Raw genomic sequence first — 27,998 nt, forward strand, 5'->3', positions numbered from 1 at the left:
GATTGGCTCTTGGTCTTTTACGTTGTCTGCTTAGGAAGTGAAAGGTATATATTGAGTTTTATTTGAATTATATGCAATTTCATATCATGTCATACAATCCAACAGGGCAGTCTCATCTTCAATGAGATTCGCAAAACATCCACCGGTAAGCACGTCTTCCACTTCCTTTGTTACGCTTCGTATTCTCTCGATAGATACGGCTGCAATAGCCCATAGCTTTTCCATCGCTTTCAATGTCCCGATATTCAATCCCAGGTAGGGACGCACTGCACTCGTCGTCTGCGGAACCTCTATCGATAACACAGCCAGTTGAATCACTGAGCTGAGAACCAATGTGCACACGAAGAATGGGGTATGTCCAACAACCGAAGGGGACAGCGAAGCCAGCTTCGAGAGTCCGGTCGCCGCAGCGACAACCTTGGATGTATGAACCTGCGGGTTGAGGGTAATCGAGGAGAAACTCGGTGGACTCGCACAGAAGATTCGACCTGTAATGGGCAAAAACGCCAGGAGCGAGGATCTGGGGAAATTTAGATAGATAGCGGCACAATGCATAATCATCATCGCTTGGAAAGTCATCTGTTCTAGTTCGCCGGTGAGTTGCAGGAGCGGGCGATTGTAGCATCGTGACTGCACGCGGTGGAGCCACGAGGTGATAGTCGCGTCGAGGACATCCATCGACTCTTGCGAGGTATGACTGGTGCCGGCGAGAAGACATCTGCGCAGAATTACCGCTGCTTCGACGCGGTACGCCGAGGAGGATAAGTCCGCGTCGTCATGAAGTAACGCTTGACGGTCCAAGTCGCTGATCGTGGTCAAACCGCCGCCCGAGAAAGACCCCGTGTAGTCCTCTGATTCACAAGGCAGCGGCACGTCGGGTATATCGAGAGTAAATTGAAGCGATCCTTCGACCTGCACGGCAGCCAGGAGGGTATCGAGGATAAATATCTCCCACCACGTGCGTCGCGCGCTCTCTGCTTGCACAGGATCATGCGTCTCCAAGGCATCCGAGAACCCGCGACAATGGAGACCGAGTTCGAGGCTGCATTGAATGGCCTGAGCCATGCATATTCTGGCTTCGATGGGATGTAGGCGGGCGTGTAGAATGATGGAAAGAAGGAGTAGGGCTTGGACCTTGACCATGCCGAGATCCGCTTCGTCGACGTTTGCTCGTAGAGAGACCGTGCGATCTGGTACCTCGCTGATCAGATAGTGCAGACCGATGTATTCGACCAGGCTGACGAGGTAAACCGGCGGAGCAGACTGGAGGAACACATCGTGAGGGGCCAAAAATGGATGTGCTTGATGAAAATGCAGGTAGTATACGCCGACGAGATGTTTGCTGACCATCCCGCAGTCAGTGTCAACAGCACCGAGTGACTCGACAGGCAGTAACGAGTCACTGGGGATCGGACCCGGCCGACATTTGCGTCCGCGGCGAGAAGGTACAAAATAACAGGAGAGATTCAGCGTCCTGCATCGACCACAGCCGGACATGTTGCCGTCACATTTGAGGTGTTTCTCGCGACAGTTCAGGCAGGCCACCGCAGTCGACGAAATCGCCGCCGGGTTAAATTGACTAGGTTCCATATTGAAGTTGAGGTTCAGCTAGTCTCGGTCAGAGTCGAGGGGACAAATTCATTAGATATTCTGCGACTTGACCGGGTAAGTCGCCGAATTAGTGGGTCGGCCAGTCAGTTAGGGTTTCCGCAGTCATTCTTCTGGAGGGAGAAAGAAGATGAAGGGAGTCATGGTCTACCAAAGGGAAACAGATGAGCAAGCTATGTCCATGTGACGTTCATACTCCCTACCCGATGGTGCAGGAGTCTTGCTATGGGGGGGAGGGCGCCCTCCTCCCTATATTGAGCCCCTACGCCGCGATCGATCCCCTGCACCGACCGGGTAGGGAGGGGGCCTTTTTATTTCCTCCCTGAGAGAGAGGGTTTCATTATTCCTGTCTTTATTATTATTCTTTCTTAATTCTAGTCTTTAGAGATTCCTACACCTCTAACAAGCAACGAGACAGAAGAATACTACCAAATGAAACAGATGAGCAGCCTAGACCCCAATTACGTTGAATGGGCCTGCCCGATGGTGCAGGGGTCTGACAGCGGCGGGAGGTTGTCCTCCCACGCGATCGAACCCCAGCACTGTCGGGTGGGTTTTTTCTACCTCCTCTGAAGAGAGGGTAGTAGGTAGTATTCTTTCTGTTCTTTTTCATTTTTCATTTTTCTTCTTCTATTGGGTTTGGGGTGAAAATCAAGTACGGAACAAAAGAAGATACTCCGTACGCAGGAGACTGGGTATGGGGTATGAAGTCCCCTACTCCATATGCTTAATTCTGGCGAGTCCCTTCTGTCACCCAAGCTTGTTTATGTGGATCCCCTAGGATCAAGCCATCGTGCCAAAGGAACCTGGAAACGAAACCCGTGTTGAAGAGTTGAGATGATTCAAATCGTGAGGATCGAGTCCCCACCGAGTGACGTCAATCCACTCCCCCGACGCAAAAACATCACTATGAACTCAGTGCCTTTCACACGGAAACAACGGCATGCCGTTTGCTCTTTGGCGCGTTGACTTGACAAATGAATCGTGTTGAGTCAATCACGAGCTGCAAGGCTAAAAGGAATGGATTATCCCGTTGCCTGACCCCAATAATGTGGCGGTGTTGGTAGTGTTAGGCTGTTAGATTCGATCTAAGAGATAAGAAGCCCCTGGTCCGTCTTCTGTTTCGTCATCTCATCCTTCCAACTCTATCATCTTCAAGTTTTAGAAAATAACAGAGAAATCGTACACCATGGCTCGTCTCCTCTCTGAACCCGTCGTCTCAGACCCGGGCAGTACAGCCCTCGTAACAGATCTCTCGGTCTCCCCAACCTACATTATCGTCTCCTTAGATAACTCCGAGATCCACGTCTACGATACCCAAGGCAACAAGAAGCACGTTCTCAAAGGCTCCAAAGGCGCCGTCTGGTCGACCGCCGTGCAAGGCGATCTGCTCGTCAGCGGAGGGACCGAGTCCGACATCCAAACCTGGAACTTATCAACAGGGTAAATAGATCTTCACGTCCCTGCAGCATCTGTATACATGTACCGGAGACTGATTAGAGGAATTGGGATCGACCCTTCAGGGAGCCCGGCCCCATCTTAAAAGGCCATACGTCTACCGTGCGCGTACTTCGCTTCCTCGACGGCACGCAGACCCTGTTGTCGGCGTCCCGGGACGCAACGATTCGAGTTTGGGATGCCCAGACTGGCGAATGCAAGAAGGTCTTGGACGGTCATTCCGGCACCATTCGCGGTCTCGCGGTCTTCCCGTTAGGAAACGCCTTCGTGTCCGCCGGAAGTGACGGCGTCGCGTATCTCTGGAGCACCAAGGACTTCTCCCGTCTGCACAAACTTGAAGGACACGAGGGGGCCATCTACTGCGCAGCGGTCGATTCTCAGGGTGAGTTGGTTGTCACCGGAGGGCTTGATGAAACCGTGCGCATCTGGCGGGCTGAGAACGGGTAAGTCGAAGAAGAAATTTGTAGCTTATTGCGAATCCATATAGTTAATGTTGTATTGACAGGGAATGCCTCGAAATCCTTCACGAGCCGGCCGGTGTCGTTGGTAGAGCCCGGATCTTGGAGGATTCAACTCTGATCACGGCCGATTCGGCGGGCTTCGTGCACGTTTGGTCGCTTTATACCCCTGCGCGTTTGGTCTCCAAATTGAAGGCTCACGAGGACCCCGTGGCAGCCTTTGACGTTCGCGGTTCCAGCCTGGTGAGTGCCGGCGGTTCAATTCTACTGAGTGACATCGAGAGCGGCAAGACCATCGCCACGATCGATGAGACTGCACACACGGTGTGGAAGCTCGCTTTCGTCGAGGAGAATAAGATCGTAGCCTTGGTAGCTCGGGATGCGAAGCCGATGATCGAGGTATGTGCAATGGCTTGAGCTGTCAGTTGGGTCGGAAAGCGAGGCTAACATGAAGAGCAGATTTGGGATATCAGTCAGGGGCCAAAGAGCAGTTAATGCTCACATGCTGGTTGTGTCATGATGTTTACAAGCAAGCCTGTGGTATTCGTAGATAACCCCTGTTCTGTTCATAGCCAAATATATTTCTACATTAAAGCGCTCCATTGTGATCACCAAGAAGACCAGTAAGTCTCATTTCTTAATCCGCTGTACCAACGCATCCAGCCCATGTCCATGACATACCATCCGATCCTGAGCACAACATCGTCAGCAGTGCCCTCTAGGCAGTAGTAAGAGCAGTAGAACCAGTGCAAGAGCTCACCGATATCAATCTCGGCACCACCGCCGAAACAATCCTCGCCACTAAACATCCAGGGCCTCTCCACAGGACAGCTCCTTTCGAATTCTCGTTCCCAAGCACATCGTCCACAATCGATTCGGCGAACGCCCCTATCGAACATCCCTTCGGTCCTGCCATCCCGGCTGCCCAGCGCGCGATGATATCCTTGATCGCTAAGTAGCGCGAGGGACCCAGTAGGTTGAACTCCGGTTCGTTGCCGTGGAACGAGGTCAGCACGACGCCGACCATCAAGGTGGCCACCGTGACTCCGAGAGGCGCGAGCTCGAGTCGTAGGGTTTCGGAGAGGGTGGCCAGGGCGGATTTGGAGGAGTTATATATCCCTACAAACCCAGAGTGGGAAATCAATGAGTCGAGGCACAAAGAAGCAAGACCCAGTCACCATAACAAAGCAATATCAAACCTCGTCAAGCTTCAGACAATGAGAAAATCAAAAGGAAGCATACTCACCAACCCAAGGCGCATTCATCACCGCATCAGCACTGCATACGTTCACCACCCGCCCACGCCTCTCGATCAACAGGCCCGAGAACGCCTGGACAATACGAACCGCGCCCCAAACATTCGTCTCGTACACCTGCTGCGCCGTCTCCAGGTCTGCGTCCAACAGCGGCATCGTATATCCCGACCCGGCATTATTTACTAGGATGTCCAGTCCGGCTCCGTGATCCTCGACTGCCTTGGCGGCTTCCGACGCAGACGTAGTCGATGTGACATCTAGCTGCAGCGGGGTGACGTTAGGGAGGGAGGAAAGGGAGACGGGTATCTTGGATGGATGGCGCGCAGTGGCGAAAACGTGGTGGCCCTTCTGCGCCAGAGCCAGAGCCAGAGCAGAGCCGATGCCGTGGGCGGAACAGCCGGTGATGAGGATGGTTTTGGTCGGGGACATGACCGGGCAGGATAGGACGGGGCAGGGTAGGGCAAGATAGATAGGATTGGGTCGCTGGAATTCAGGGGGTTTCGTTGTTCAGGTCGGTTGGTCAATTAATAAAGTAGTTGTAGGGGAGTCAATTGGTTTCTTGTCCGACGTGCGATGCGTCTCTACGGGTATGGCTTGACTGCTGTGTCACCGTGTCTGTACGACCCTTCAGCTGCGAGGGCTGGCTCATATTGCAACCTGCGGATTGCACTGCAGTCGACATTCACGGCGTTGCATCAGGGAATCGGAGTTTCGATGCGCGCAGGAAAAGCAGTTCTTGTTACGCCCAAGGTACGACGGCAGCTTAAGTCTGGACGACCTGCATGAACTAATCGCTTGTTTGCTCTTGAATTTCAGTCTTTATAGGGATCCCTGTCCCTTGTCCGTCACTGCTTATTTTATTACTGTAGCTAGAGCCGTTGGGGAAGAGAGAGAGAGAGAGAGAGAGAGAGAGAGAGAGAGAGAGAGAGAGAGAATCATCACTCTTCTTCCATCAGCTCGGCCAATTCTCGCTCTTCTTCCTCCGTCAGCATTGACCCCGAATTCTGTGGTTGTTCATCTTCTTCGGGCGTGGTCTTCTTAGCCCTTTCCACCGCAGCCTGGATATCCTGGGGGTTCAAGGACCACTGTCGAATGGTGGCATCGATACTGACGCTGACCACCGTCGACCCCACGAGCGCAAGTCCAGTGACTTCCTCGAAATGACCCGAAAATGTGTGATGAAGTTTTCCAGTCTAATCCCCAGTAATGTTAGCAAGACCATACATTAAGACTTAATATTAGGAGGCAATTGATCACCCACCGATCGGTTCCACACTCGGACCTCCTCATCCCTGCAAGCGGTGACGATCCATCCGCCCTGTTCGTAAACAACCACATCTCGCACAAAATCGGGGTGAGTGAGTGTGAGATTGGGCTTCCATCCATCTTCTCTCACGAGGCATTTGGTGGTCTTATCCGCCGACGCAGTCCATAGATCGCCATCGTGGTCAAAGAAGAGTTTGTAGACGTTGGTATCGTGAGCCAGCAGAGCATCGGTGCCGGTGAGATCTTTACTTCCGTTAGAGATATCGAATTGTCGGATTTCGCGGTCACTGCCGGCGCTGAACACGATCAGTTCCTGGGAATCCGACTCCAGCGAGACGGTGTCCACCTGGAGGTCCTGGATTCCCTTGACGTGGCCTTTCAGCACCGAAATACGCTTCCCTGTGGCGATATCGAAAACCAGCATTTGAGCATCGGCCCCTCCGGAAATGAGAACGTCTCGGCCATTGAGTCGGGCGCTGGTGACGGATTTTACGAAATCGGTATGGCCCTCATATTTTAGCTTAGGCTCCCTCGAAGTCACATCCCAGCTCCAAATCAATTTATCCCAGCAGCCGGCAAACAAAGTCCGACCGTCGGGGCTGAAGCAGAGACTCGTGATGGGAGCCGAGGGTCCTTTGTAAATGGCGGCCGTTTCACCTGTCTACAGAAAAACACACAAGCACCAAAGGTACTTTAGCTACAAGTACCCCGCGGAGGCATCCAGAGATCAAGCCAGGACACCGGGCACACCTACTTCAAGTATAACCTTCCTCACGGTGCCACCACTCTGGGCCACGAACACGGCGTCGGAATTCACGGGATCAGACTGGACGGCCAGGATTTTACTCTGTAGCTTGATAGGGGATCCATTTGTATTCCGAGACTTGGCGTCCCTTCGCTTCTGCTCGTCGAGGGCGGCCCTGAAATCCAGGGAGGGGCAAATATCAGCGACGCGAACCGGAGGAAGAGAAGCGGTAGCAATCAGACGAACGTGGTTTGAAAGAAATCATCGGTATGGGAGGATTGAGGCATGGTGACTGCCGATGGAATGATGAGAAGTGGACAGAAGTCAATTGAATTGGATCTAGCGAGACTATGGGAGTGTAAATCGTATTGAATGGTGATGGAAGAAGGAAAAGCCCAAGTGGAGCCATGACGACGGAAATTTCAGGCAACCTGCGCGGGGAGCTCCTACAGTCCGCCGTATCCCGCAAGCTTTTCCACCACAAAATCCTCGCTTCGTCTTCTCTCTTCTTCTCTCCCTTTCTCACTTCCTCCCCTTCCTATTTATTCTCTCCCTCTTCCTCCCTTTCTCGCGTTTTCTTTCTCTTTTTTTCTTCTTCCTTTCTTCCCTCTCTCATTGTTTCCTCCTCCCTCTCTCAGCGCGATTGACGCGCAGCACTCCCTGTCAGCATGGATATGAACCATTTAATAGGGTCAGTCTTCTGCCTACTGGTCTGAACCAGGGTTTGTGCGGCTCGGCTGGAGTTAACACCTGGCAGTCAGCGGTTCAACCTGATCTCCAAGAGTGACATTCGGTAAGTTCAATTCACTTTCCATTCCTGCTTGAGTTCGATCGCTCTCTGCAAACTGTCGTTCTTGTCTTGCTGACCTGACTGCCCTAGCTATGTTGGTACTTTACACGAGATCAACCCCGAGGCTTCAACAATAGCCCTCGAGAATGTTGTTTCTTTCGGTACCGAGGGCCGACGCGGTAGCCCCGCCGAGGAAATCCCCCCTTCGAACAGCATCTACGAGTACATTGTGTTCCGTGGTAGTGATGTGAAGGACATTAGTGTCGCTGAGGAGAAGGAAGCCCCACAGCCTGAGCCTCCTCAGGTGCCAGATGATCCTGCTATTCTCGGAGTGAGTGATACCTCCCTAGCGAATCTTTCGCTTCCACCTATTCCTGCATGACTGGTTGCCCGAGTCCACCGATCGACCCCTGGTCGGTCACCAAATGATCTGATGATGAAATATTTCGGATGTAAATACACAGACCTGTTCCGAGAGCGCAAAACCATGTGGATATTTCCGTTGCCTTCCTTCTGATATGATCATGGACTCGGCACCTTGCTCAATACCTGTTGAAAAAAAAAAGTGAAACCATTGTCAAGATGTTTTGCTAACTGTCCGTGAAATAGAGCATGTCGCGACCGGGACCAGGACCGGGACAAGGACCACCAGGTCCGAGCCCTCAGGGACTTCCTCACTCTCAACCTCCTCAGCAGCCTCAGGCACCTCGTCCGGCTCCTCCTGGCTATCCTCAACCTCCCCAGTTCCAAGGATTCTATCCTCCCTATGGACAACGGTTTGGAGCGCCTGGATTTCCCCCCGGACCGGGATTCCCCAACATGCCATACGGTGCCCCACCGGGATGGTTCCCCCCTCCAGGCCAAGGCTTTCCTCAGGGTCCTGGTCAGTTCCCGCCCCCTCAGATGCCTATCGGTCCTCTTGGCCAGCACGGGACGCCTCCGCCTCAGCGTCAAGGACCTGTCCCCGGTGGCCCTATGAACGTGCCCAAGACAACGTCTGAGCTGCCAGTCGGAGACAAGCCCGTGAGCAAGCCTGCGAGTCGTGACGGTACACCTGGACCAGGCGCGCCGGCGCAGGTGGCTCCTACTCCTCCCGTGGAATCTAAGCCTTCGGTGGCCGAGGCTGTGCAGGCATCCGCCGCTCCTGTCCAGGGCTTGCCCGCCGGAATGAACAAGGTCCCGCCCACTGGCCCACGGAACGGTCGCGTGCCTCCGGCCATTCCCATCGCAGTCCCCACCAAGGCACCTGTCCCCAATGTTCCGGCAGTCCCAGGCAATAATGCGCCTCAGGGTTCGGCACAGGCGGCGATTACCGAAGCCACTCGGGCGGCCACTGCAGCGGTTGCAGCCGCCATGGCAAAGCTGCCTCAACCTGGTGCTCCCCAGCAAAAGCCTGGGCCTGTTCCCGTCGATAACTTGACGCGGCAGATGGCTGAAATGAAGCCTTACGATGGCGCTCGTCCCCAGCGTGGTGGTCATCAGCACCCTCGCGGCGGACGCGGCGGTCATCGTACCCATTACCAGGGACAGAACAAGAAGGTCGAAGTCCCCGACACGGACTACGATTTCCAGACGGCCAATGCCAGGTTCAACAAACAGGACTTGCTCAAGGAGGCCATTGCCACCGGCTCCCCAGTCCACGAGGCCGAGCCTCAGATCCCGGACGGCGACGGATCAGAAGCTGCCAGCGTCAGTGGTGACGTCACTCCCTACAACAGGACCAGCTCTTTCTTTGACAACATCTCGAGCGAGGCTCGCGACCGCGAAGAAGGAGCTGGGGGCCGCGTTGGTGGCCGTGAATGGCGCGGCGAAGAAGAGAAGCGAAACATCGAAACCTTTGGTCAAGGTAGCGTCGATGGCTATCGCGGTGGTTACCGTGGCCGTGGTCGTGGCCGAGGCTATGGTCGTGGTCGTGGCGGTTACAGCCGCGGCTACAATGGTCGGGGTCGCGGTGGCATCCGAGGTGGCCGCAGCGTCTCTCAATCCACCGGCGTTCCCACCCAGATCTAATGTCCCTGCGATGATGCTTCTCTCTCCCCTCCTACAATTTCTTTTGCTTTTACATGATGCACTTAGCGATGAATATGTCCCCGCTCCGGAAGTGAATGGATCCTTCCGCGTTACCTATTTTCCTTTATTTGATTTGTGATATCTTCTGGCGTCTGATGGTAGCCTGTCACGGATACTTCTTGGCATATTCCCCCTTGTCAAGCTTTCTTACTTTTTTTTTTCTGCTTGTTTTTCGGAGCAACAACATAGTATCTGGGTCATGGCGGGCATGGGGAAGGTTCATGCGGTGTCGACTTCGTGGCGTTATTTTTGAATTTCGAGTATGGGCAGGTTGCGGCCTCAATAGCGTCGCTCATATATCCCTCCATCTGGACGATGATCATGTTTTGTCATTTAACATCCGGTGCATTCGGAACAACATCAGCACAAGGGCGGCCCGGAGGCATTTGTCAATTGACGGACCGCTTCCTGTTCTTGATCTTTCTGATCTTTCTCATTTCTCTCTACTTGCAAGTCATGTACAATTTCTCTTGGGACCTTGGACTCGATGTACAGGCCACACAGGACCGGAGCACGGCAGGCGGACTCATTCTGTTCTGTATCATATTGTAAGAGATTTTACTCAAGGTTCGACCGTGAATGAAACCCGGAGGCAAAAAAAGAAAAAGAAACGAAAAATTGAAGACCGGATTGGTCTACCCACGTTGTTCCACCGAATCTGCCATCCTCTGTAGTGCGTAATGTGTGTAACGTAGCCGATCGTCGCCCCAGATATCCGCTCTGGAGGGAACCACGGATGGGGGACTTGACTTGCCTGGGATGACTTCAAGGACAAGCGGGGACTGGCAGGCTCATTGATTCCCCCACTGGGATTTCTCGTTCTGCCATTCATCTTGCATCCATATTTCATTCCCTCCCCAACAACCTCGCAGGATTACCGAGTATGAAAGGTGAAAAGAAGAGAGATGCTTAGCACGAAGCGGAGAACGAGTCCGGTTTCCCCCCGGCCGAGACCACCCGATTGGCAGTCACGGGGTTGGAGTATCTCCAGCGTCTTCGGCTTTGCCTCCTCCCTCGTCCGTCAGTCCGTCATAATCCCTCTGCTGGCCGAGGTGGATCGAGGTCTCAAGAATGCGTTCATTGACTGTCGATCACCATGCTCACCCCCGCAAGGGTATCCTCTCTCTCTCCACTCGACCCAAACTTTTTCATCTTCCCTCCTCCATCCCCAACTTTGCCCCAGAAATCCACCACCCTAAGAAACTATATAAAGCTCGCTTGCTAGTTCACTGTCGAAGATGGCTCGTGTGGCAGAACGACTCGGCAAACTGGCTGAAACCCTGACATCTTTTTCATCCTCTTCTTCCTCCAATTCCTCCGAGATGTCCGTTCAAGCGCCTGATAACCTGCCCTGGAACCCCAACTGTGCGCGATTTCCCTCTCGCAAGGAACTCCCCAAGCTACCGGGTGCTCCGGAGGATGCGGCTTGGGTTTGGGGTAAAGATGATGCGGTGAGTGGGCTATAGATTCGTCCTCTCTGTACCTTCGGAGGCATTGTATCTTCCCAATGCGGGATTACAAATCAACTATAATTCATATCTGCCATGATGTCACATCACCAATTAACTTTGTACGTTAAGCTGACTTATGTCCAGCTCGGTCGATTAAATCTCTTGACTCCCCAGAGAGTCAAGGCTGCAGCGGGTGATATTCAGACCGGAGAAATGGTTCGATTGGAGTGAGTCTTCCAGGATCATTCTCAATTCCGTCCATGCAAGATGGGTGGTTAACCGTCGGGGAATTGATAGTCTCCCTTTGAACGTCCCTGAGAACCCGGCATTTGGACGTGAGCAGTTCCAGCACCATATCAAGTGTCTCATTCCCGGCGTCGCCTATGATGATACCTACACTCTGAACACGCAGAGCGGCACCCAGTGGGATGGTTTCCGACATGTACGTATTCTATGACACTGCACGGACATGATCACCTAGGGACTAAGCTAACAATACCACTCCAGTTCGCCCATATTGACTCTCAGACCTTTTACAATGGGGTATGCCGCTCTTTAATCTACCACCTCACCTAACATTGTCCATTCCCCCCTAACAACTCCCCAGACCACAGCCGCCGACATCCTCGGCGACGACGCCAACCACCGCTGCGGCATCCACGACTGGGCCAACCACGGCATCGCCGGCCGCGGCATCCTCCTCGACTACCGGGCCTACGCGGAGAGCCAAAACAACAACTACGACCCGTACACTGCGCACGCCATCACCTTCTCCGACCTCCAAGCCTGCGCCGCCTCGCAGGGCCTCGACCTTCGCCCCGAGTCGCAAGGCGGCGACATCAAGGTCGGCGACATACTGATGGTCCGCTCCGGGTTCGTGCAGCGCTACCATGAGCTCAGTCCCGCCGCGCGCAAGGCCGGCGGCGAGCGGCCCAAGGAAGAGCTGCAGTGGGCCGGTCTCAAGCAAGAGGACGCCACGCTGGACTGGCTGCACGATTGCTACTTCGCCGCGCTGTGCGGCGACTCCCCGACTTTCGAGTGCTGGCCGCCCGTCAAGGAGAACGGGTACATGCATCAGCAGATTCTGGCGCTTTGGGGCATGCCGCTCGGCGAGATGTGGGATTTGGAAACGTTGGCGACGAAGTGTCGGGCGGTTGGCAAGTGGACGTTTTTTGTCACGAGTGCGCCGGCGAATGTTGCGGGTATATTTTCTCCCTCTCTCCCTCTCTCCCTCTCTCTCAGTCTTGGCTTTCTCTGCTGTCTTTCGATCTGTGGGAGTTCATGGGCTAATGTGGATTCGTTAATTAAACTAGGTGGTGTTGGCTCTCATGCGAATGCAACTGCAATTCTGTAGGTGAGGGTGCGAGTACAGCATATTTCTGTAGGCTGTGGTGCCCATTCCAGTATATATCGTTGTTTATATCTTATGAAGCATACGAAACTCTATCAATCCTATATCAAGTTATCTTCTGTGGGATAACAGATCATCGCACGCGCCTTAGTATCCTAACAACTTCAATTTAAAATCGAAGACAAACATTCGTGGATATGGATCTAACCACAGGTATACATCCACACAATATACCTAAGTATTCTACGCTCACCCCACAAACACCCTCCCCTCCCCATTAGATTCCATTTATATTCAGAAAAAGAATCTGGTATTGTATTCAAGAATCATCACATCATTAAATTCGTTACATGACATAAGAAAATCATTAATCGATTTGTCCATCTTCCCTCCCGGGGGGTTGTCAAACCGGTGCCTATCGTTTCCGGCTGGATTCAGAAATGGTATCGTATCAGATAGGCATCGGAGAGAAAAGGTAGACAAATCTTCCCTTTATTTTGTGTTTTCGGGGTTTCTGTTCTGAACAGTTCATGTTCGTTTCTCCTTGCGTTTCCTCCTGGTCGAGTCATGTCATTTCTCATACCCATATCCATTGGTTACCGTTCAAAAGTCATAATAGGTTCCTAGTCTTATGGTCGTAATTTCGTCCCTGTCCAAAATGGACAAAATAGATAGATGCCAATATTCAAGTTCACAACCAACCCTCAAGCAAGAAAAATAGATAACCTCAAAAGATATCATCCGGCCACCGGAACGCCTCGTCCGTGGAAATGATGTTCTCCTGCCCTTGCCCGTGATACTTCTTTCCCCGTGCCTCTCGCTTCTTACCCATCTCTTTGGCTAACCGACGGTCGACTTTCGCCGCTGTGGCGGCTAGGTCCTTGGGGATGGGAGGCACGGGCGGGATATAGCTATAGCTTTGGTTGTATCGCGACTGGTCTTTCCGCTTGGTGGGACTGGGGCTTGGACTCGGGGTGATTTGGTCGAGGTCAAGAAGAGGTTCCTCGTTCTCTTGGTGGTAGACCTTGGTGGCCGTGGTGGCGTCCAGCTGAGGTTGTTGGGTCTGGGTCTGGGGCTGGCTCTGGTTCTCTTTGTCTTCGGGGTCAGTGTGGCGGAGGATGAACTCGTCGGTGATGGTGTTGGAATCGCAGCGGAGGTTGGCGCGGCCTTTTTTCATGCGCAGAGAGGGCGTCCGCGTGTTGTTGGCGGTTACTCCCGTGCCGCGATTCCGAGAATTGGATGCTCGTCTGCGCTGCGAAGGTGATCGCTTGCTGTGGGATCGGAGCGGCTGGACAGATCGTCGTCCTCGGTCTTCTCCCGGCGAGCGGCCGCCATTGGAGTCTTCTTGATGCTCCTGATCGCGGGTCTGTTTGCGTTCGACTGAGCCGGGACTGTCCTGTCGGACCATCTTGGGTAATTTGGGCTTTCGAGACGGTGTGAGGTCGGTGTCGTAGTAAGACACGTTGGCCGCGGGACTCTTTTTCGAGTTCGACGCATCGGCGTTGTTTGTCTGGGACATCTTCTCTGCCCGTGCGGATTGAGGGTCGGGAGATTTGCGCTTGCGAGAGGGAGGACTGTCCACGGCCAAGGACTGCGCTTTGGACGCGCTCGCCGGTCTAGGGGTCGTTTGGTTGATAATCGGCTTCTCACTCGTAGACGGAAGCTCTGCAATTTCCTGGTCCCCGTAAGTCAATTGGGCGTCCTTCGCAGGGGAGGCTGACGCGGCTACTCCTGATGCAGGTAATGATGCAGCCCGGTGCTGTAGGATCCTCTCGGACGGAAGCGAAGGCAGCATTCCGGGAACAAACTTCCGCGAATACGGCTTCTCCGCGCATAAACTTTGCGACGGTAGATCCTCCTCGCTCATGAGTTCCTGGAGCTCCCGGCGCGCGCGTTCAAGCTTCTCCTCGAGATCGCTGACTCTCTTCAGCAGTTTGGCCTGCCGTTGGAGCTCCTTGCGCGACTTCTGCCGCCGCATTTCAGGGAAATCGGCATCATCCGATCGCCGCCCGGGAATCAGAGACATCGCTGGAATCCCCAGAGACGACCTGGCCTTGCGCAGCTCCTGGAATGAGCTCCGAATCGAGCCGCCAGACCCGATACCTTCGCCGGAACTCTGGCGCAAATGACGACCCGCAGGTTTGTAGTCCATCTTCTCCTGTATCGACTTCCATGTCTGATCCGGCAAGTTATGAGACGATGCCCCCTGTGCGCTTTGCATGTAACTCCCCTTCACTGTGCCCTTGTATCCCGCCTTCTTCAACTCCGCGTAGGCCGCTTCCGCGCGCGCCAGCGTATCATCCGACGGTTTCTGCGTCTCCGAGGGACCCTTCCAGATGTCGGAGACATTATGCAGCACGCCGAAGGGATTAAACGCCGACGCAATGGCCTTCCCAAACCGAAAGATGCCGGATGGTTTGTGGCTGGGCTGGCGCCTCTCGCGAGCCGATTTGCTATTGGCATCTCGCAGGAAAATACTCGGCGGTTTCTCGCTCACGCTGTCATTCATATGTCCCTCCACGAAACGCGACCGACGCCCGCGGTTCCCGGCTCGTCGGCCGGTTGTTCGCGGAGATCCGTTATTCGAACCGGGGTTCTTGCTACTGTGTCCGTGAAACGTCCAGCGATGACCGGTGGAGGAGGCTGCGGTCGCGGCGGTGGTCATCTCCTCGCCCTGGTCGAAGGGCCAGTCGTTCGACCGGCGACGCTTGGCCGAGTGGGTGGATGGCGAACGGGTTGTTGTCGGGAGCGGTGTGGCGCCGAGTTCCTCTTCAGCGTCGTCGAATTGTCCGGACTCCTCAGACGAGAGGTCCAGCTCGTCGTCATCATAGTAATCGCCGCTGCTGCTGCCGCGCGAGTGTTTGCGGGAGTGGGTGAGCGGAGACGCATCGCGACTGCACATCAATTGAAGGGAGTGCTGCAGCTGATGGCTCGGGTCGACGTCCATGTCCGGTAACATCTGGATTGGAAAAGAGAGACGGGCGAATGGTAAGCCAATGTGTCTGAAACCGTGACGGCGGCGACGCGCAAGGGAGAGAGACACAAGATGGAATCATAGAGGAAGGAGGGAGAAGGAAAAGAAAAAGAAGAAAATGAAACGGGATTGGAACGTACCTCGGCAACGGCCCTGCGCTCCGTCATCCCTTCGCTCGCAGGGTTGGTGTAACCCGCGCTGCTGTGTTCAGTGGGTATGCACCTTGTTTGTTTTCCGCTCTTTTCTTTTTCTTGTTCTATTTTTTCAATGGGACCTCCACTCTCCACATGTCCATAGATCGATAGGTGAAAGATAGATCGATCGTGGCAGTGGTCGGGACAACGGAGGAGGAGGAAGCGGTGTAGAAGAGGTAGAAAGAGAAGAAGAGACAGAGGAGGGGACGGTGATTGTTGATTGTTGATTGTTTACATTGTTGGTTGCCCCTTTGGGCCGTCGCCGACATGCGCCAAGAAAACGGTCTCGGCGCTTCTACTCCGTCTGTCATTCCGATCCTTGACTCTCGGTTGCTCGCATTCTCCCCATGCGTTCCTCCAGCCGATCCTCATCTCACACCGTACGGGATCCTCTCTCGCCACGTGAGCCTTGTCTCACTCGCCCGTTTACGTTGTCTACGTTGTCTACGTGGCTTGTACTGTGCTGATACATGATGCATTTCTAATTCCATGGTTCTCTCCGGCGCGCTGCCAGACTCATGACTTAGAGGAGCAAGAAAAGGAAAGATCAAAGGAATGCATCAGGGGGTTGAATTTAGTAGGAATTCGAACAGTGCCGGAGAAGAAGGCTTCCTAGACTTTGAAAACGCTTGTTTGCAATGCACCCAGATGGCACGGTTTAATGACCTGGAACCATCCATGCCTGACAAGCTGCACACAACACACATTTATTAGTGTAGAACGCAAAATTGCTATTCAATGCAAATCAAACCTGCAGGTTACAGGTGAGCTAATAGAAAGCCGCTTAGGACGAAAAATGCAAGAGAAAATATAATGCCATTGTGCAATGGGAAAAGGGACTGAAACAACCCGGGGAATATTTGGCCAAGCACATGGGAAATAAAAATTAGAAAGAAAAAAATGTCTCATATACAAAAAATAAGAACAGAGGAAAGTGGTATAAATGTCAAATCTGGTGTCGTCAAAGGATGCTCTCAACACGATGCTCTCAAGACCAGAGTACTGTATAAATAGAAGAAAATAAATCCAGAAAGAAACAAGGCCAGCCGACGACCAGTTTCGCCAAGACGCCGTCCTATGTGAAGCAAGCGAGTTTAACGATGCAAATGCAAATGCAAATGAACCCATGAATGCAGTCTTTATTGAAGCGCGGGAGAAATTTTAGTAGCCATCCTGCCGTTGGCTCGCTTATATGCCATCTCGTCTCGCGGATCGTGATAGAACGATACCCGACTTGCGTCAGACGAGCTGCGACTGGGAGCGTAATTCTCCGTGTCTGGTCGCATGCCATTGAAGAGAGGACGATCTTCGTGTCCAAATGTGTCGCCGTAACTCCGCTTGGACACGCTGTGATTGGTTTCCCACAGGAGCTTCTTGCTAGTCAGATCAGAGCCAGGGCTCTGAACCATCCCATTTTGGGATTGTGTCGAATTATGCGGGTATTCTCCGCCCAGAGACCGGAGTGGCGGGAGTGACGGAGCAAGAGGGGTCTGGGATCGAGGAGCCGGGGGTTGTATGATGGATTGGTATGCGTTGGGATCAGACGAGCGGGTCTCAGAAGACCGTTGCACATTGAGAGGCTTGGGGGGTTCCGGGCAAGGAGGCAGTTCTAAGCGAAGAGGAGGGAGAGCAGTCTTGGGATACGCGGAGCGCTCATTTTGCACTCGCGACTGGGGATACGAATACCCATTGGAGGCACCGTCGTATTCCGTACTGACTGATGGGTTTCTTGCATGCGAAATCGAAGGACGAGGGGAATACACATTCGTAGGCGTCGTTGCGGGTTGGGTTCGAGGTAGATGAGGCGCCGGATATTGGGTCTGCGTGGAACCAAACGCCAGATGCGACGGATACGTTGGGGTGTGAGAGGGAGGTGGAGGTCCGACCGGCGTGGGGGTAGAAGCTTGTGTCGGAGCAGGGGCCATGGGACGTGGGTACGACTGAGCAGGCTGGAATCCATAGTCCGTTGCTGAAGGGCGTCGTTGAATCCCAGGACCGTAGGAGAATGTAGGATCGACGGTGCTGATGCTGGTCGACCGAGGACGCTCAACCGGGTTGGCGGTGTACGAGTCAGGCGTGGAAAACCGGTCAGATGATCGATACATTCTCTCCTCGTCGTAGTCATAGTCACCGGGACGTTTATCACCCCTGCGTCTCATGCGCACGTCGCGTCTAATTCGAACGCGACAGCCTTGTTCCGCAATGACACGGCTGATGTTGGTGCTTGTCGCCAGCCCGGGGAACTTCTTGGCGCTGTACACCTGGAACTGTTTCGAGACAACATCAAGCCGGAAATCCAGGGCTGACTTGGGTGACGAGGGTTTCGCCGGGTTCGCGTTGGGCGTCGAATTCGGTATCGGAGTCCCTTCCGTCACATCCTTGCTGTCCTTGGTTTCCTCGTATAAATGGAAATTCAATCGATAAAAGCCCTCATGGCGCACTGAGAGGTCCGGGAAGATGAAGTAGCCCGCTTGTTGGGGACGATCCAAATAGGCGATGCCGGCGACAGGCACTCCCGTCAATACAGGGCAGCTCGGGGGCGGTGCGTGTCTACCCTGAGCGATGGGACGAGATGCTTCTAGCGTGGCGAAGAGGAAGAAATTGGCGTTGTAGGCAAACGTGATATCGGTCTTGTGGTTTTCATCACTCGGGTCGGATTCGAATATCCGCAGTTCAACCACCGGGGGAGGATCTACGGGGCGACGGTCCGCCGAAGCTGGTGACAGTTAGCCATTTAAGTCTACGTCGATTTCATCGAGGTGCTTCTTGCGTACATTTGGCGCCTGCACCGCATGCCCTGGCACGCTCAGGATCTTGAATTATACTCAGCCTGTAGGTAATCGTCTTGCCCTCGCGCGTGGTCCTACTGACAGACGACACCTTCTCGTTTGCCGGCGGCGTCAAAGGAGCTCTGGTCGCCATTTTGAAGCAAGGCTGCTGGGTGATAATCAGCAAGTGAAAAGCATAGATACCGTCATTGGGAATCAAATGCGGTAGCTCGTGTGGTTGGAAACCAAACAGGATACGGGCATCAAAGAAGGGGTCAGGTGTACCGAAATAGCAGGGAACTAACTTACTGAACAATTTTATACAAACACTAAACGAGTGTCCGAATCGCGGCAATTGTATCCAGATGGGTCCAACGAGATGGGCCCTTCTTTACCTTCGAACTGTGTTTTAGAGTTCCCACGCCGATGATCGATTAAAGCCGCAAGCCGACCATCCAGTGCGAAAGATTACTGAGAACTGAAGCTTGAATGTTTGGTAGGCGACAAGCGCGAGTGCTTGTGGGGTCGCCGAGACTGCGAACAAAGAAAATAGAATTGGAGAAAAGAGGGAGAGGAACAGCCGAAGAAAAGGTAAAATAAGCTGGATCTGTTGCCGAGAGTTAACAACAGAAATCCCAGCGAATTGACCCGTTCGGGTTTCGAAGGAAAAATGAATAAGAAAAGGTGGATGGAGCGAAGGAAGAGAGAAGGAGAAGGAAGAAGAGGGAGAAAGACAGAGAGAGAGAGAGAGAGAGAGGATCGAGTAAGTGAGCAAGGAAGAAGAAGAAGCGGGAGGGGGCAAAAGAGAGAGAAAAGAAAGAGAGTCAGCCGTAACCACTCTGACTATGGCGGACTAGTCGTAGCTATACCCAGTGAACGCAGTACCGTGTACGCAATGTACTGCTAGTAACCCCGGTAAAATTACCTTTGCTGCGGCCCAGTCCCACACCCGGGTTCCTGTCTTACGGGACGACGGCATGTCAAACCCGCGGGATGGAATCCTATCAGAGCGCTGTTAATGGCCTAAAAGGCTAAAACTGCCCGGTGGCTCGACGGGGGGATCGCTGGTCCCGATCTACCCCGTAGTCAAGGGTTTCTTCTCACTTTCTCGTAATCCATATCTACTATATGAAAAGGCGTCCGAACTCAGAAGAGTAAGAAGATATTGCAGGTACCTGCGGTAAGTACGAAGATGCGCCGCGTATCGAGAAACCGTCTTCCCTTCAAGTAATGCGGGCTCGTCCTACACACTAAAGCTGCACTACTGAGCCAAAGGGGTGGGTATTGGGTCAGCACGGATACGAACTAAAGGGCGGAGGGGGGGGGTGCTTGTCGCGCCTTGGGGTCATCAGTCATGGTCACCATGGACCGGTGCTCATTGGACTATGATAACTGCGGCCGGCTGGGCTCTTGGGACACGCCTTGGGAAGTTGGGAAAGCGGGACTCGGGGAGGGGGGGGCCAGTTGGACTGGGAACTGGGAACTGGAACTGGGAATTGGAGATTTCAAATTAATCGGCAAAAGCTAAAAGAAACAAAGCCCTAAAAGGGCAGGTACTAAAGCCAACGGGACTGGCTTATCGTCGGACCCGACTCCACTCCTTCCCCACCCTGGAAGTCTTGCCGGGATCCACCCGACCTTTTCGTGTATTTAATTTTAATTCTAAGGAGGTTGGAGGTTGGCAGGTAACCTTCGGGGCCAAACTCTGATGGGCATAGCGGTGCTGCACTCACCGGAGGCAATCACCAGGAGTCAGGGAGGTGTGTCCGCCGTTGGTGTTCTAGGATCATGCGATGTGCCTAGTCCAATTGTAAACTTCTCCAAGCGCCGGGCCCTAAGATCGTAATTTAATTGGCATGAAAAAGTACAGCTGGATGGTCCGCCCTGGTACGTCCGGTGTCGATACTTTTCTATATATAGTAGGATCACTCTTGAACTCGGTCGCGACTCGAGAGGAATAGACTTTGGCCGGGACTGATCAGCGATAACAATCATACTACTAACATGATAACATACTCTGTCAGAGATCAGCCATGGGAAAAACGGTCGCAATGTCCCGTGTAGTTTGGTTGGTCCGAAAGCAAACAGTAACCAGCGACCGAAGCCCCCGAAGATTCACCACGGGTTTCCACTACTGCGCTTAGTGGGACATGGTGTCAACTGTCAATCTCGAAGCGAGCCACATTCCTTTTTCTTTTTTCCTTTTTTTTTTTTTTTTTGTTAGTGGACAGGGAACACAGAGTTACTCGGTAGTCAGTACGCAGTACACAGTATTGAGTACTCCGTGTACACCGTCCTGAGTATGTAGTTACAGAAAAGTCCATGTTTGTCATGCTTCGGAGTAAAGGCGAGGTAGCGATGATGCAAGAAGTGCCTGTGAAACAGGTGTTCACCGAAAGGCAACCAGCGTGTGTAACCATCCCAGATCGATGCCCCGTTTCATTCGAAATTAATCTCCGGGATTTTGCCCAGAGGCAAGTCCCATACCCAGCCCGACGGAACACCCAACGCCAGAGGCCTGGAAAGGACGGATGACTGAAGGATTCGAAAGTCAGCCAACCTGGCCCATGCTTAGCTCGTCTTTTCTTTCCAGGTGCTCGCCATCCCGCAGATTCTTTTCTGCACCGAACCAGGCTAGCGATGCTTCCGGCTGGTTGGCCTTCGGCCTGTGTGCAACCTGTCATCCGACCTGACCAGTTCGACCTGAGGTAGATGCCATCGGCCGTGGGTCTTTAATTCGTGTCCGTCTGCGGTTTCTACTCCGGAGACAATCCCCTATTGATCCTTTGACTTTCTTGGATACCATTTCCTTCTGTTTTGTAACGACGATACCTACGTCCTGAAAACCCGCAACGCACAGGCAGCATTTACCCACCTCGTACGGAGTACACATAGTCACGATGCATACCGAGACGAAGGGCTCTGGACTTGATCCAATCGCGTCTGCCGGGGAAATAACATCCAAGGTTTGGGGGTCCAAACATGCGCCCTCGAAGGAGACGTGGTACCTGATAAGTGATCAGTCTCGATCCGGCGGAGTACTCGAGACCAAGAGTACTTTTGTTCGATTCCCCTAGAACTGGATTGCAGTACGAAGCACATGAGTAATGGCGGCTATTCATAAATAAGCGAAGGACTATCGACTGACATCTGGATAGTATATACTCCATCGACTTGAACGGTAGAGAGTAGACCGATAGAGAACCGATAAACTGATAGACAAAGACGATCCAGACCCCCAGGGCGATCCCTGCCTGAGTTAGAAGGACCCGGGGTTTGAACAGGAAAGCAAATCCCCTCAGGAGAATTCGATTTCCGCACTATGCCCACCCGGGACTAGTGGGGCACCCCCTTTCAGTCACGGGTCCGTCACTCCGTCAGGCGCCGCCTGGTCCGTTCGCCCCCTCCGCTGTCACTCTCTCCTCGGAATGAGTTCACTAATGGTCATAATCCCATGTTATTCGACCGCGAGTTGGAGAGGTTTCAATGCTCGCCCCACATCGGTCCGCACCGGATGGACTGAGCGGCCCCATTCGTGCCTTTTTGCCTTTGGCCTCTTTGGTTTTGGACTTGGGGGTTCGGTTTATCCGCCGTGCCATCCACGGCCGGGCTCTAATTATCTCTACTCAGTAAGGAGTATGGACAGGGTCTGCACTGACAACGTGAGCACGGTTGGAATTGCAAGGTTCTACCGTTTCAGCCGGCACTAAGACATGCTCGGTGTCCTGACTAACTCGCTGTTGGTCACGAATGACATCCAAGTCGTCCTGCATCGTGACTTGATGAACCAAGGTTGCTTACTGCTTACAGCTACCTAACGGCGACAAGCGCTCTGGTGTGGTACCGAGCCAAATGCTAGGCCCACCAGGTAAGCGGCGGTCTTCTGCACTTCTGCGTTTCTGCAGCAGGACGACGGTCCCACTGACCTGGTGTGACCCCGAGTCACTTCGCTTAGCACGACGGTGACCTCGAATAACCACTGACAAGAGGGTCGACCTTCTTTCCAGAAGATCGTCATCCCAGATCGGCTGGTCGGAATTGTCGATTTGGGGTTGGACAGGAACACAGCTTACGGTTTGTCTAGATCTCGGTCTGAGTGACCTTTCGCTTATTGGTGAAAGATGGGGGGAAGGAGGGTGGGAGAACATGGGGGATCCCATTAGGGTAATATTTCGATTTGGGGATGTTTTTATTTTTTTTTCTTTCCTTTCTTCGTTTCCTCTGGACTGATCTTTTCGTCGGGCTGATACCGTCACGGAGGCCCGTACTATTACAGGACTGACTGCATAGTGCATCATCCTACAGAAGTAGGGGCCCCAGCAATGCTCGGCGCATGTCCCTCGCAGTTTTCGCCATCATCCCAGGGTGGCCGACCTCGCCTATAACCAGACTGTCGGATCTACCCGCATGGATCTTCGTGTCGGGTCGCACGGGTCATGTGTAGGTCCCATTTCGAAGTCTCGGACTCCTAGGGGAGGCAAGTAGAATGAGATCATTCTTTATTTTGCATCGGACGGATCCATCACCTGGCCATGATTTTGCCCCTGGTATGGGGGTGAGTCCTTTTTTCCCTCTTTCATTGTGTTTACCGGGCCTACGCTCGCTTGTGGAATGCATCGAATGGCCGATACCACCCAGTACCACCCAACAGGGTAGTATGACGCCGGAAGTCCGATGGTTTCTCGTGCTACGAAGCTGTCCGCCTGCCGTTGCACATACCAGTCGTCAGTCTCTCCCTCATCGATCAGAGACGTCGGTTTGCAGCCGTCAATTTAGATAGGAATTGCGTGTCTATTGCATTCTTGGGCCCTTGGGCTATCTCCGAAAGTGGTTGATATAGCCAATAATCGTCAGCTCACATTCTCGCAAGTCTGCCATCAAGGCGCAGCAATTTGCCTAGATTGCTAGCCGACTCGTGAGAAAGTCCGCTCTGTTAGCGAGGACCTGGGTTGTTGCACCAGCCTCCAAATGGCATCAAAAGAACTCGAATGAGCGTGATCGGAAGTACAGCTTGTCCTACGCGAATCGGGATGTTAATTGTTATTGATCATATCCCAGTAGAATGGTCAACAAATAATCGATTCGGGCGCCTCTATCTATCCCATGCAGGATAGATCCCGAAACCGTCTATCAAGTCACTTGGCTGCATAGGTTCTAGCAGACCGTTATTTGTCTGGGGTATCCAGTGTCTAGTGTTTAGCGGACAACGATGCGCGCAGTACGGAATACGGAGTAGGATATTGGCGCTCCTCGATTTGGTTTTTGTGATACATCAACTCACCCACGACCCCTTTGTCTACCACCACAAAAATAATAATAGACGAGAGGGGTCAAAGGGAATGGAATCATGGAGTCTGGTCTCCGGTCTTGAGATCCACCTTCGCACGGAGTACAAGCCAAGCTAGTCGAATGGGTCAACTCCGTATGAATGATCTCATTGTACGAGGGCGACGCTATTCATTCATTATTACCAGCAATGGAGGCAGTATTCGGTCGTCATCCTTGGTCTCTCCCCTTCTGGGCCATGTTCTCTGCTCTCCCTGATTGTCGCCTCGAACATAATCCATTCCAAATCGTCCCATGCAAGGTGTCCATCGATCACGGTACCTATCATTCCTCATGCCATCATATCCATCTATCTATCGACCCCTCCTCATGGATCATGATTCATACGGTTCTTCTTCACCGCTTATTTCATGGACCTTATCCGTGACCAAGTACGGAGTACGGAGTACTTTATCCACTCTTGCAGGATATTTCCTTACCTTGTGTCCATCACTTAGTTACGGAGGAGTATACGCCAGAGTATTGCACCCATGCATCATAGGCCCCTCGCGGCCAGTCCTCCTGAAGCAGGTAATCGAGCGAGATATGCATGGAACTATAGGTAAGCAGACCTACATGTGCATAAATATTATACATGTGCACATACCACTTCTCTGCCCTCACATACTCGTGGAATTACCATCCTTTCCAGGAGGGTTCGCGTGGGCTCCGTCACCTCCTTGCGACTGAAGATCCGAAGATACCTACTAGATCGAGCAGTTTTTGCGAATTGATGCAGGAGATGAAACTCTAATGGCTGCCATTCGATAGCGCAGATCGAAAGGAGATCGGATCTCAATCGGTCGAGCTAAACGGCGTTTATCAGGGAAGAGATTCGGGGCGATCATTCGGATAGATAATAAATCATTCACCTCTATAGCAATCAAGTAGATTACCACCGTTCTGCTCTCACGAATATGATCGGTGATCCTGTGCTGGAGTCAGTATGAAGCATATCAAATTGCATTGCCATTGAGCCCGATGGCGACAGACACACGGATACTCAGTATGACTATGACAATAATATCGACCATCCCCAACAAGACCAGCCACCATCGATCGCGTTAAGACTTGAGAACTTGCAATGCGGTGCTCCCGGGGAAGCGCCGTCGTTTCAGCCCCGGCGCGAACGAAATTCGCCCCAACAAATCCATCCCATCGCCGAGAAATCCTCACGATCGATTATTGTTTCATCATGGTCGCACCGCATCGCAGCCATGTCGTCTTTCGAACCTCTACGGCCCCTAGCAAACAACATCTTCCTTTACGAGCCGAGCCGGCTCGCAGAGGCAGAGGCCCGTCGACCTCGCGATGACCCTCCGCTGATCATCCTGTGCACTTGGGTCGGCGGCGCCATCCCACGGCATATCAATAAATACGTCACGACTTATCTTCACCTCTATCCGCATTCATGTCTTCTGCTCATCACTACGCATATTCTTGATATCAGCGTGCGCTCCTTCCGCGCCGTGCGAGCCCGTCTGAAGCCCGCGAGAGATACCATCCGTCGTATTTTGCAGGCTGAGGGTGTCGGTTTAGGTGACGGCGACAGCGACAGCGCCAATGCCGAGTCCAGACAGAGGGCATTACTTCACGTCTTCTCACACGGCGGCTGCAACACAGCTGTCCAGCTCGCTCTGTCCATGAGCGACGACACCGACCTGATCGGGAACGGCGGGTTACGCCATCTCCCTCTCCAAGCCGTCATCTTCGACAGCTGCCCCGGGGACGATTCCTTCCCGCGCATGTACAACGCAGCGGCAGTCTCGTTCCCCCAGGCTTTTCCACTCGGGTTCTTGGAAAGCGTGCTGCTGTACCCGTCCATGGCGGCGATCTTTGGACTGCAAAGGGCCGGGCTCATGAATTCTGTAAGGCGGTTACGGCTGGAGATGAATGATTCAGCGGTCTTCAGATCCGCTAGGCGCTTGTATTTGTATTCGAAGGCCGATGATATGGTGCCGTGGGAGGCTGTTCAGAGGCATGTGGAAGAAGCGAGGAGGCAGGGTCATTGGGTGCAGGGCGAGCTGTTTCGGTATAGTCCGCATTGCGCGCTGATTCAGGAGGACGCTGCACGGTACTGGGGGGCGATTCAGGCATTTTGGCGGGGGGATGATGTTGGTGGGAGAGAGAGAGGTCGTCTGAGGAGTAAACTATGACCTAGATATAATGTACATTGTACATACATTACATATAAACAATCGATGAAATGCAGGTTGGACAAACAACCCGCAGATCGGCTCCGACGGCCGACCGAAGCCACCGACGGGAATGACCTCACAACTTTCGGCTTCGTCCTTTTCCCTTCTCCCATGGATCTTCTATCAGTCCTCCCGGACTTTCCCACCAAACCCTACGCCCATATCCTTCCTCTTCTCGAGCGAGCCAATCTTAACACGGTCGACTTGATCACCATTGATGTTCTGGAAATCGCCAGGCGCGCCCACGTCCCTCCAGCCGACGTGCGCCGGTTGTCGTCGCATGTCGTGAAGGCCCTTCATCACGATGTTGGCTTCGAGGAGCCTGCGGTTCCGGACGCCGCAGAGCCACCCAGCTCGAGTATCAACTTCGAGGCGCCCCTGACCCCCGGGTCTTCCAATAGACTCGATCTCTCCCAATGGAGCGCCATCAGCACCCTCGACCCCGCGCTGGACGCGCTGCTGGCTGGCGGCGGAATTCCCACGGGATACGTTACGGAGGTGACCGGCGAGAGGTGCGTTGTGTCCCTTTGTCTCTGCGAATAGATTTCAGGTCCAGGACATCAGCTAAACGAGATCCAACAGTGCCAGCGGCAAAACCCAATTCCTCCTGACCCTCCTCTTGTCCGCCCAACTCCCTGCTCCCCGGGGTCTAGGGAAATCCGCCATCTACATCTCGACCGAAGCGCCGTTATCAACGCCGCGACTCTCGCAGCTCCTGGATCACAATCCGTATCTCTCGACCCTACCGCGCGACGAAGCCCCCTCGTTACAAAATGTGCTGTCCATCAATGCAATGGACCTCGAGACCCAGGATCACATCCTGAACTACCAACTCCCCGTCGCCATCGGCCGATATAATGTCGGCCTTGTGGTCATCGATTCCATCACCTCCAACTATCGCGCCGAGCACACCTCCACCAGCATGCAGGGTCTCACGACGCGATCGGGGGAACTCGCGCGACTGGGTCAATTGCTGCGCAATCTCGCCGCGAAAGAGGATATCGCGATCGTGGTGGCGAACCAGGTTTCGGACCGGTTTGAAGGCCCGGAAGGGCCGGCGAATCCGTTCATCAGGAACGCAATGACCGGTATGAACTCGTTACCCTCGACACCGCAGCAACATCTTCAACCGCCGCCGTCGTCGAACCGCAATGCCGGGGCATCCCCTCTGCCTCGACATCGACCCCCGGAATCGGGGAATATCGAACTCGCCCAGCATAACGTCATCTTTCCACCTTCGTCGCCTGCGTCTTCATCACCGTATGTCAATGATGACGATTGGCTGCCGCCGCCGACGCAGCAGCAGCAGCAAAACTTCGACGGGTCCTATCTCGTCGGAAACCCCGTGCGCAACGAGATCCTCAGTCTTACGCACCAGCAGCGTTTCTTCACCGGATGGGGTGATGATCTTCCGCATTCCTTCACGGGAGGGTACTTTCCTGGCTCTCAGAAACCGTCGTATAAGACGCCGGCGCTGGGAATGGTCTGGTTAACTCAGATCGCATGCCGGATTACTTTGAAGAAAGAGGAGCTACTGGTCCCAATGGACCCTTTGTTTGAGCTCCCTAATCCGCATTTCAAAGTGAACCAGAACCAGAGTCTTCCCGCAACGAACCCAGATGTGTCCGCGCATCCAGCAGAGACGAAGAGGGAGACGAGGAATGGGACTTGGACAGAGAATGAGACTGAGACTGAGAAGCACGACGACGGTGACAACAAACCCACACACGAAACAATACCATCCAACAACACCGCCGCCGACCAACCCTCTCAACCAGAGTTCCCCCCCAACCCCGTTCCACTTCCCACCGAACCCGAATCTACAACCAATCCAGAACCTGTCGCTGCTCCTGTCCCTCCACCTCCTCCCTCCGCGCCCAACCCCGCCAATCCAAGCTCTCAGTTCCAGAGTACTTCATTCCCGCCCTCCTCGCCATTACCACCGCCCGATCGTCCGATCCGCCGTACCATGAAACTGGTCTTTGCGCCGTGGAGTGCCGGCAAGGTCGTGGAGACGGGAGACATCCAGGACGAGGTTGAATTCACGATCGAGAAGGGAGGGATGCGAGGGGTTATGTAGACAGAA

General features: G+C 53.5%; 9 protein-coding genes across 9 annotated transcripts; 4 read left to right on the forward strand and 5 right to left on the reverse strand.

Moving 5' to 3' along the window:
* Positions 1-84: 84 nt before the first annotated feature.
* KD926_010333 (uncharacterized protein) lies at positions 85-1,590 on the reverse strand (the record flags this gene model as incomplete). Its single annotated transcript, XM_053095810.1, has 1 exon — positions 85-1,590. One exon carries the CDS (start codon positions 1,588-1,590, stop codon positions 85-87), a length of 1,506 nt encoding a protein of 501 aa, XP_052959991.1.
* A 1,207-nt stretch (positions 1,591-2,797) lies between these two features.
* KD926_010334 (WD40 repeat domain-containing protein) lies at positions 2,798-4,019 on the forward strand (the record flags this gene model as incomplete). Its single annotated transcript, XM_053095811.1, has 4 exons — positions 2,798-3,051; positions 3,132-3,509; positions 3,572-3,923; positions 3,984-4,019. 4 exons carry the CDS (start codon positions 2,798-2,800, stop codon positions 4,017-4,019), a joined length of 1,020 nt encoding a protein of 339 aa, XP_052959992.1.
* Positions 4,020-4,242: 223 nt separating this feature from the next.
* Positions 4,243-5,209, reverse strand: KD926_010335 (SDR family oxidoreductase; the record flags this gene model as incomplete). Its single annotated transcript, XM_053095813.1, has 2 exons — positions 4,243-4,643; positions 4,771-5,209. The coding sequence occupies 2 exons, from the start codon at positions 5,207-5,209 to the stop codon at positions 4,243-4,245; spliced, it is 840 nt and encodes a 279-aa protein (XP_052959993.1).
* Positions 5,210-5,718: 509 nt separating this feature from the next.
* On the reverse strand, positions 5,719-7,078 carry KD926_010336 (WD40 repeat domain-containing protein; the record flags this gene model as incomplete). Its single annotated transcript, XM_053095814.1, has 4 exons — positions 5,719-5,973; positions 6,042-6,707; positions 6,801-6,966; positions 7,038-7,078. The coding sequence occupies 4 exons, from the start codon at positions 7,076-7,078 to the stop codon at positions 5,719-5,721; spliced, it is 1,128 nt and encodes a 375-aa protein (XP_052959994.1).
* A 381-nt stretch (positions 7,079-7,459) lies between these two features.
* Positions 7,460-9,591, forward strand: KD926_010337 (putative G2/M phase checkpoint control protein Sum2; the record flags this gene model as incomplete). Its single annotated transcript, XM_053095815.1, has 4 exons — positions 7,460-7,482; positions 7,549-7,584; positions 7,672-7,912; positions 8,191-9,591. 4 exons carry the CDS (start codon positions 7,460-7,462, stop codon positions 9,589-9,591), a joined length of 1,701 nt encoding a protein of 566 aa, XP_052959995.1.
* Positions 9,592-10,889: 1,298 nt separating this feature from the next.
* KD926_010338 (uncharacterized protein) lies at positions 10,890-12,456 on the forward strand (the record flags this gene model as incomplete). The annotated part of the gene is made up of 5 exons (XM_053095816.1): positions 10,890-11,102; positions 11,247-11,329; positions 11,400-11,544; positions 11,610-11,645; positions 11,710-12,456. 5 exons carry the CDS (start codon positions 10,890-10,892, stop codon positions 12,454-12,456), a joined length of 1,224 nt encoding a protein of 407 aa, XP_052959996.1.
* Positions 12,457-13,180: 724 nt separating this feature from the next.
* Positions 13,181-15,412, reverse strand: KD926_010339 (putative nuclear RNA binding protein; the record flags this gene model as incomplete). Its single annotated transcript, XM_053095817.1, has 1 exon — positions 13,181-15,412. The coding sequence occupies one exon, from the start codon at positions 15,410-15,412 to the stop codon at positions 13,181-13,183; it is 2,232 nt and encodes a 743-aa protein (XP_052959997.1).
* A 1,348-nt stretch (positions 15,413-16,760) lies between these two features.
* veA (sexual development activator VeA) lies at positions 16,761-18,543 on the reverse strand (the record flags this gene model as incomplete). Its single annotated transcript, XM_053095818.1, has 2 exons — positions 16,761-18,337; positions 18,396-18,543. 2 exons carry the CDS (start codon positions 18,541-18,543, stop codon positions 16,761-16,763), a joined length of 1,725 nt encoding a protein of 574 aa, XP_052959998.1.
* A 6,088-nt stretch (positions 18,544-24,631) lies between these two features.
* On the forward strand, positions 24,632-27,992 carry KD926_010341 (putative DNA repair protein (Rad57); the record flags this gene model as incomplete). Its single annotated transcript, XM_053095819.1, has 4 exons — positions 24,632-24,658; positions 24,722-25,832; positions 25,947-26,424; positions 26,495-27,992. 4 exons carry the CDS (start codon positions 24,632-24,634, stop codon positions 27,990-27,992), a joined length of 3,114 nt encoding a protein of 1,037 aa, XP_052959999.1.
* Between the last annotated feature and the right edge of the window lie 6 nt (positions 27,993-27,998).

The sequence above is a fragment of the Aspergillus affinis genome (assembly GCF_023601865.1).
Source record: "Aspergillus affinis strain CMG 70 chromosome Unknown NODE_7_length_541545_cov_85_609384, whole genome shotgun sequence".
In the NCBI taxonomy this organism is placed as follows: Eukaryota; Fungi; Ascomycota; class Eurotiomycetes; order Eurotiales; family Aspergillaceae; genus Aspergillus; species Aspergillus affinis.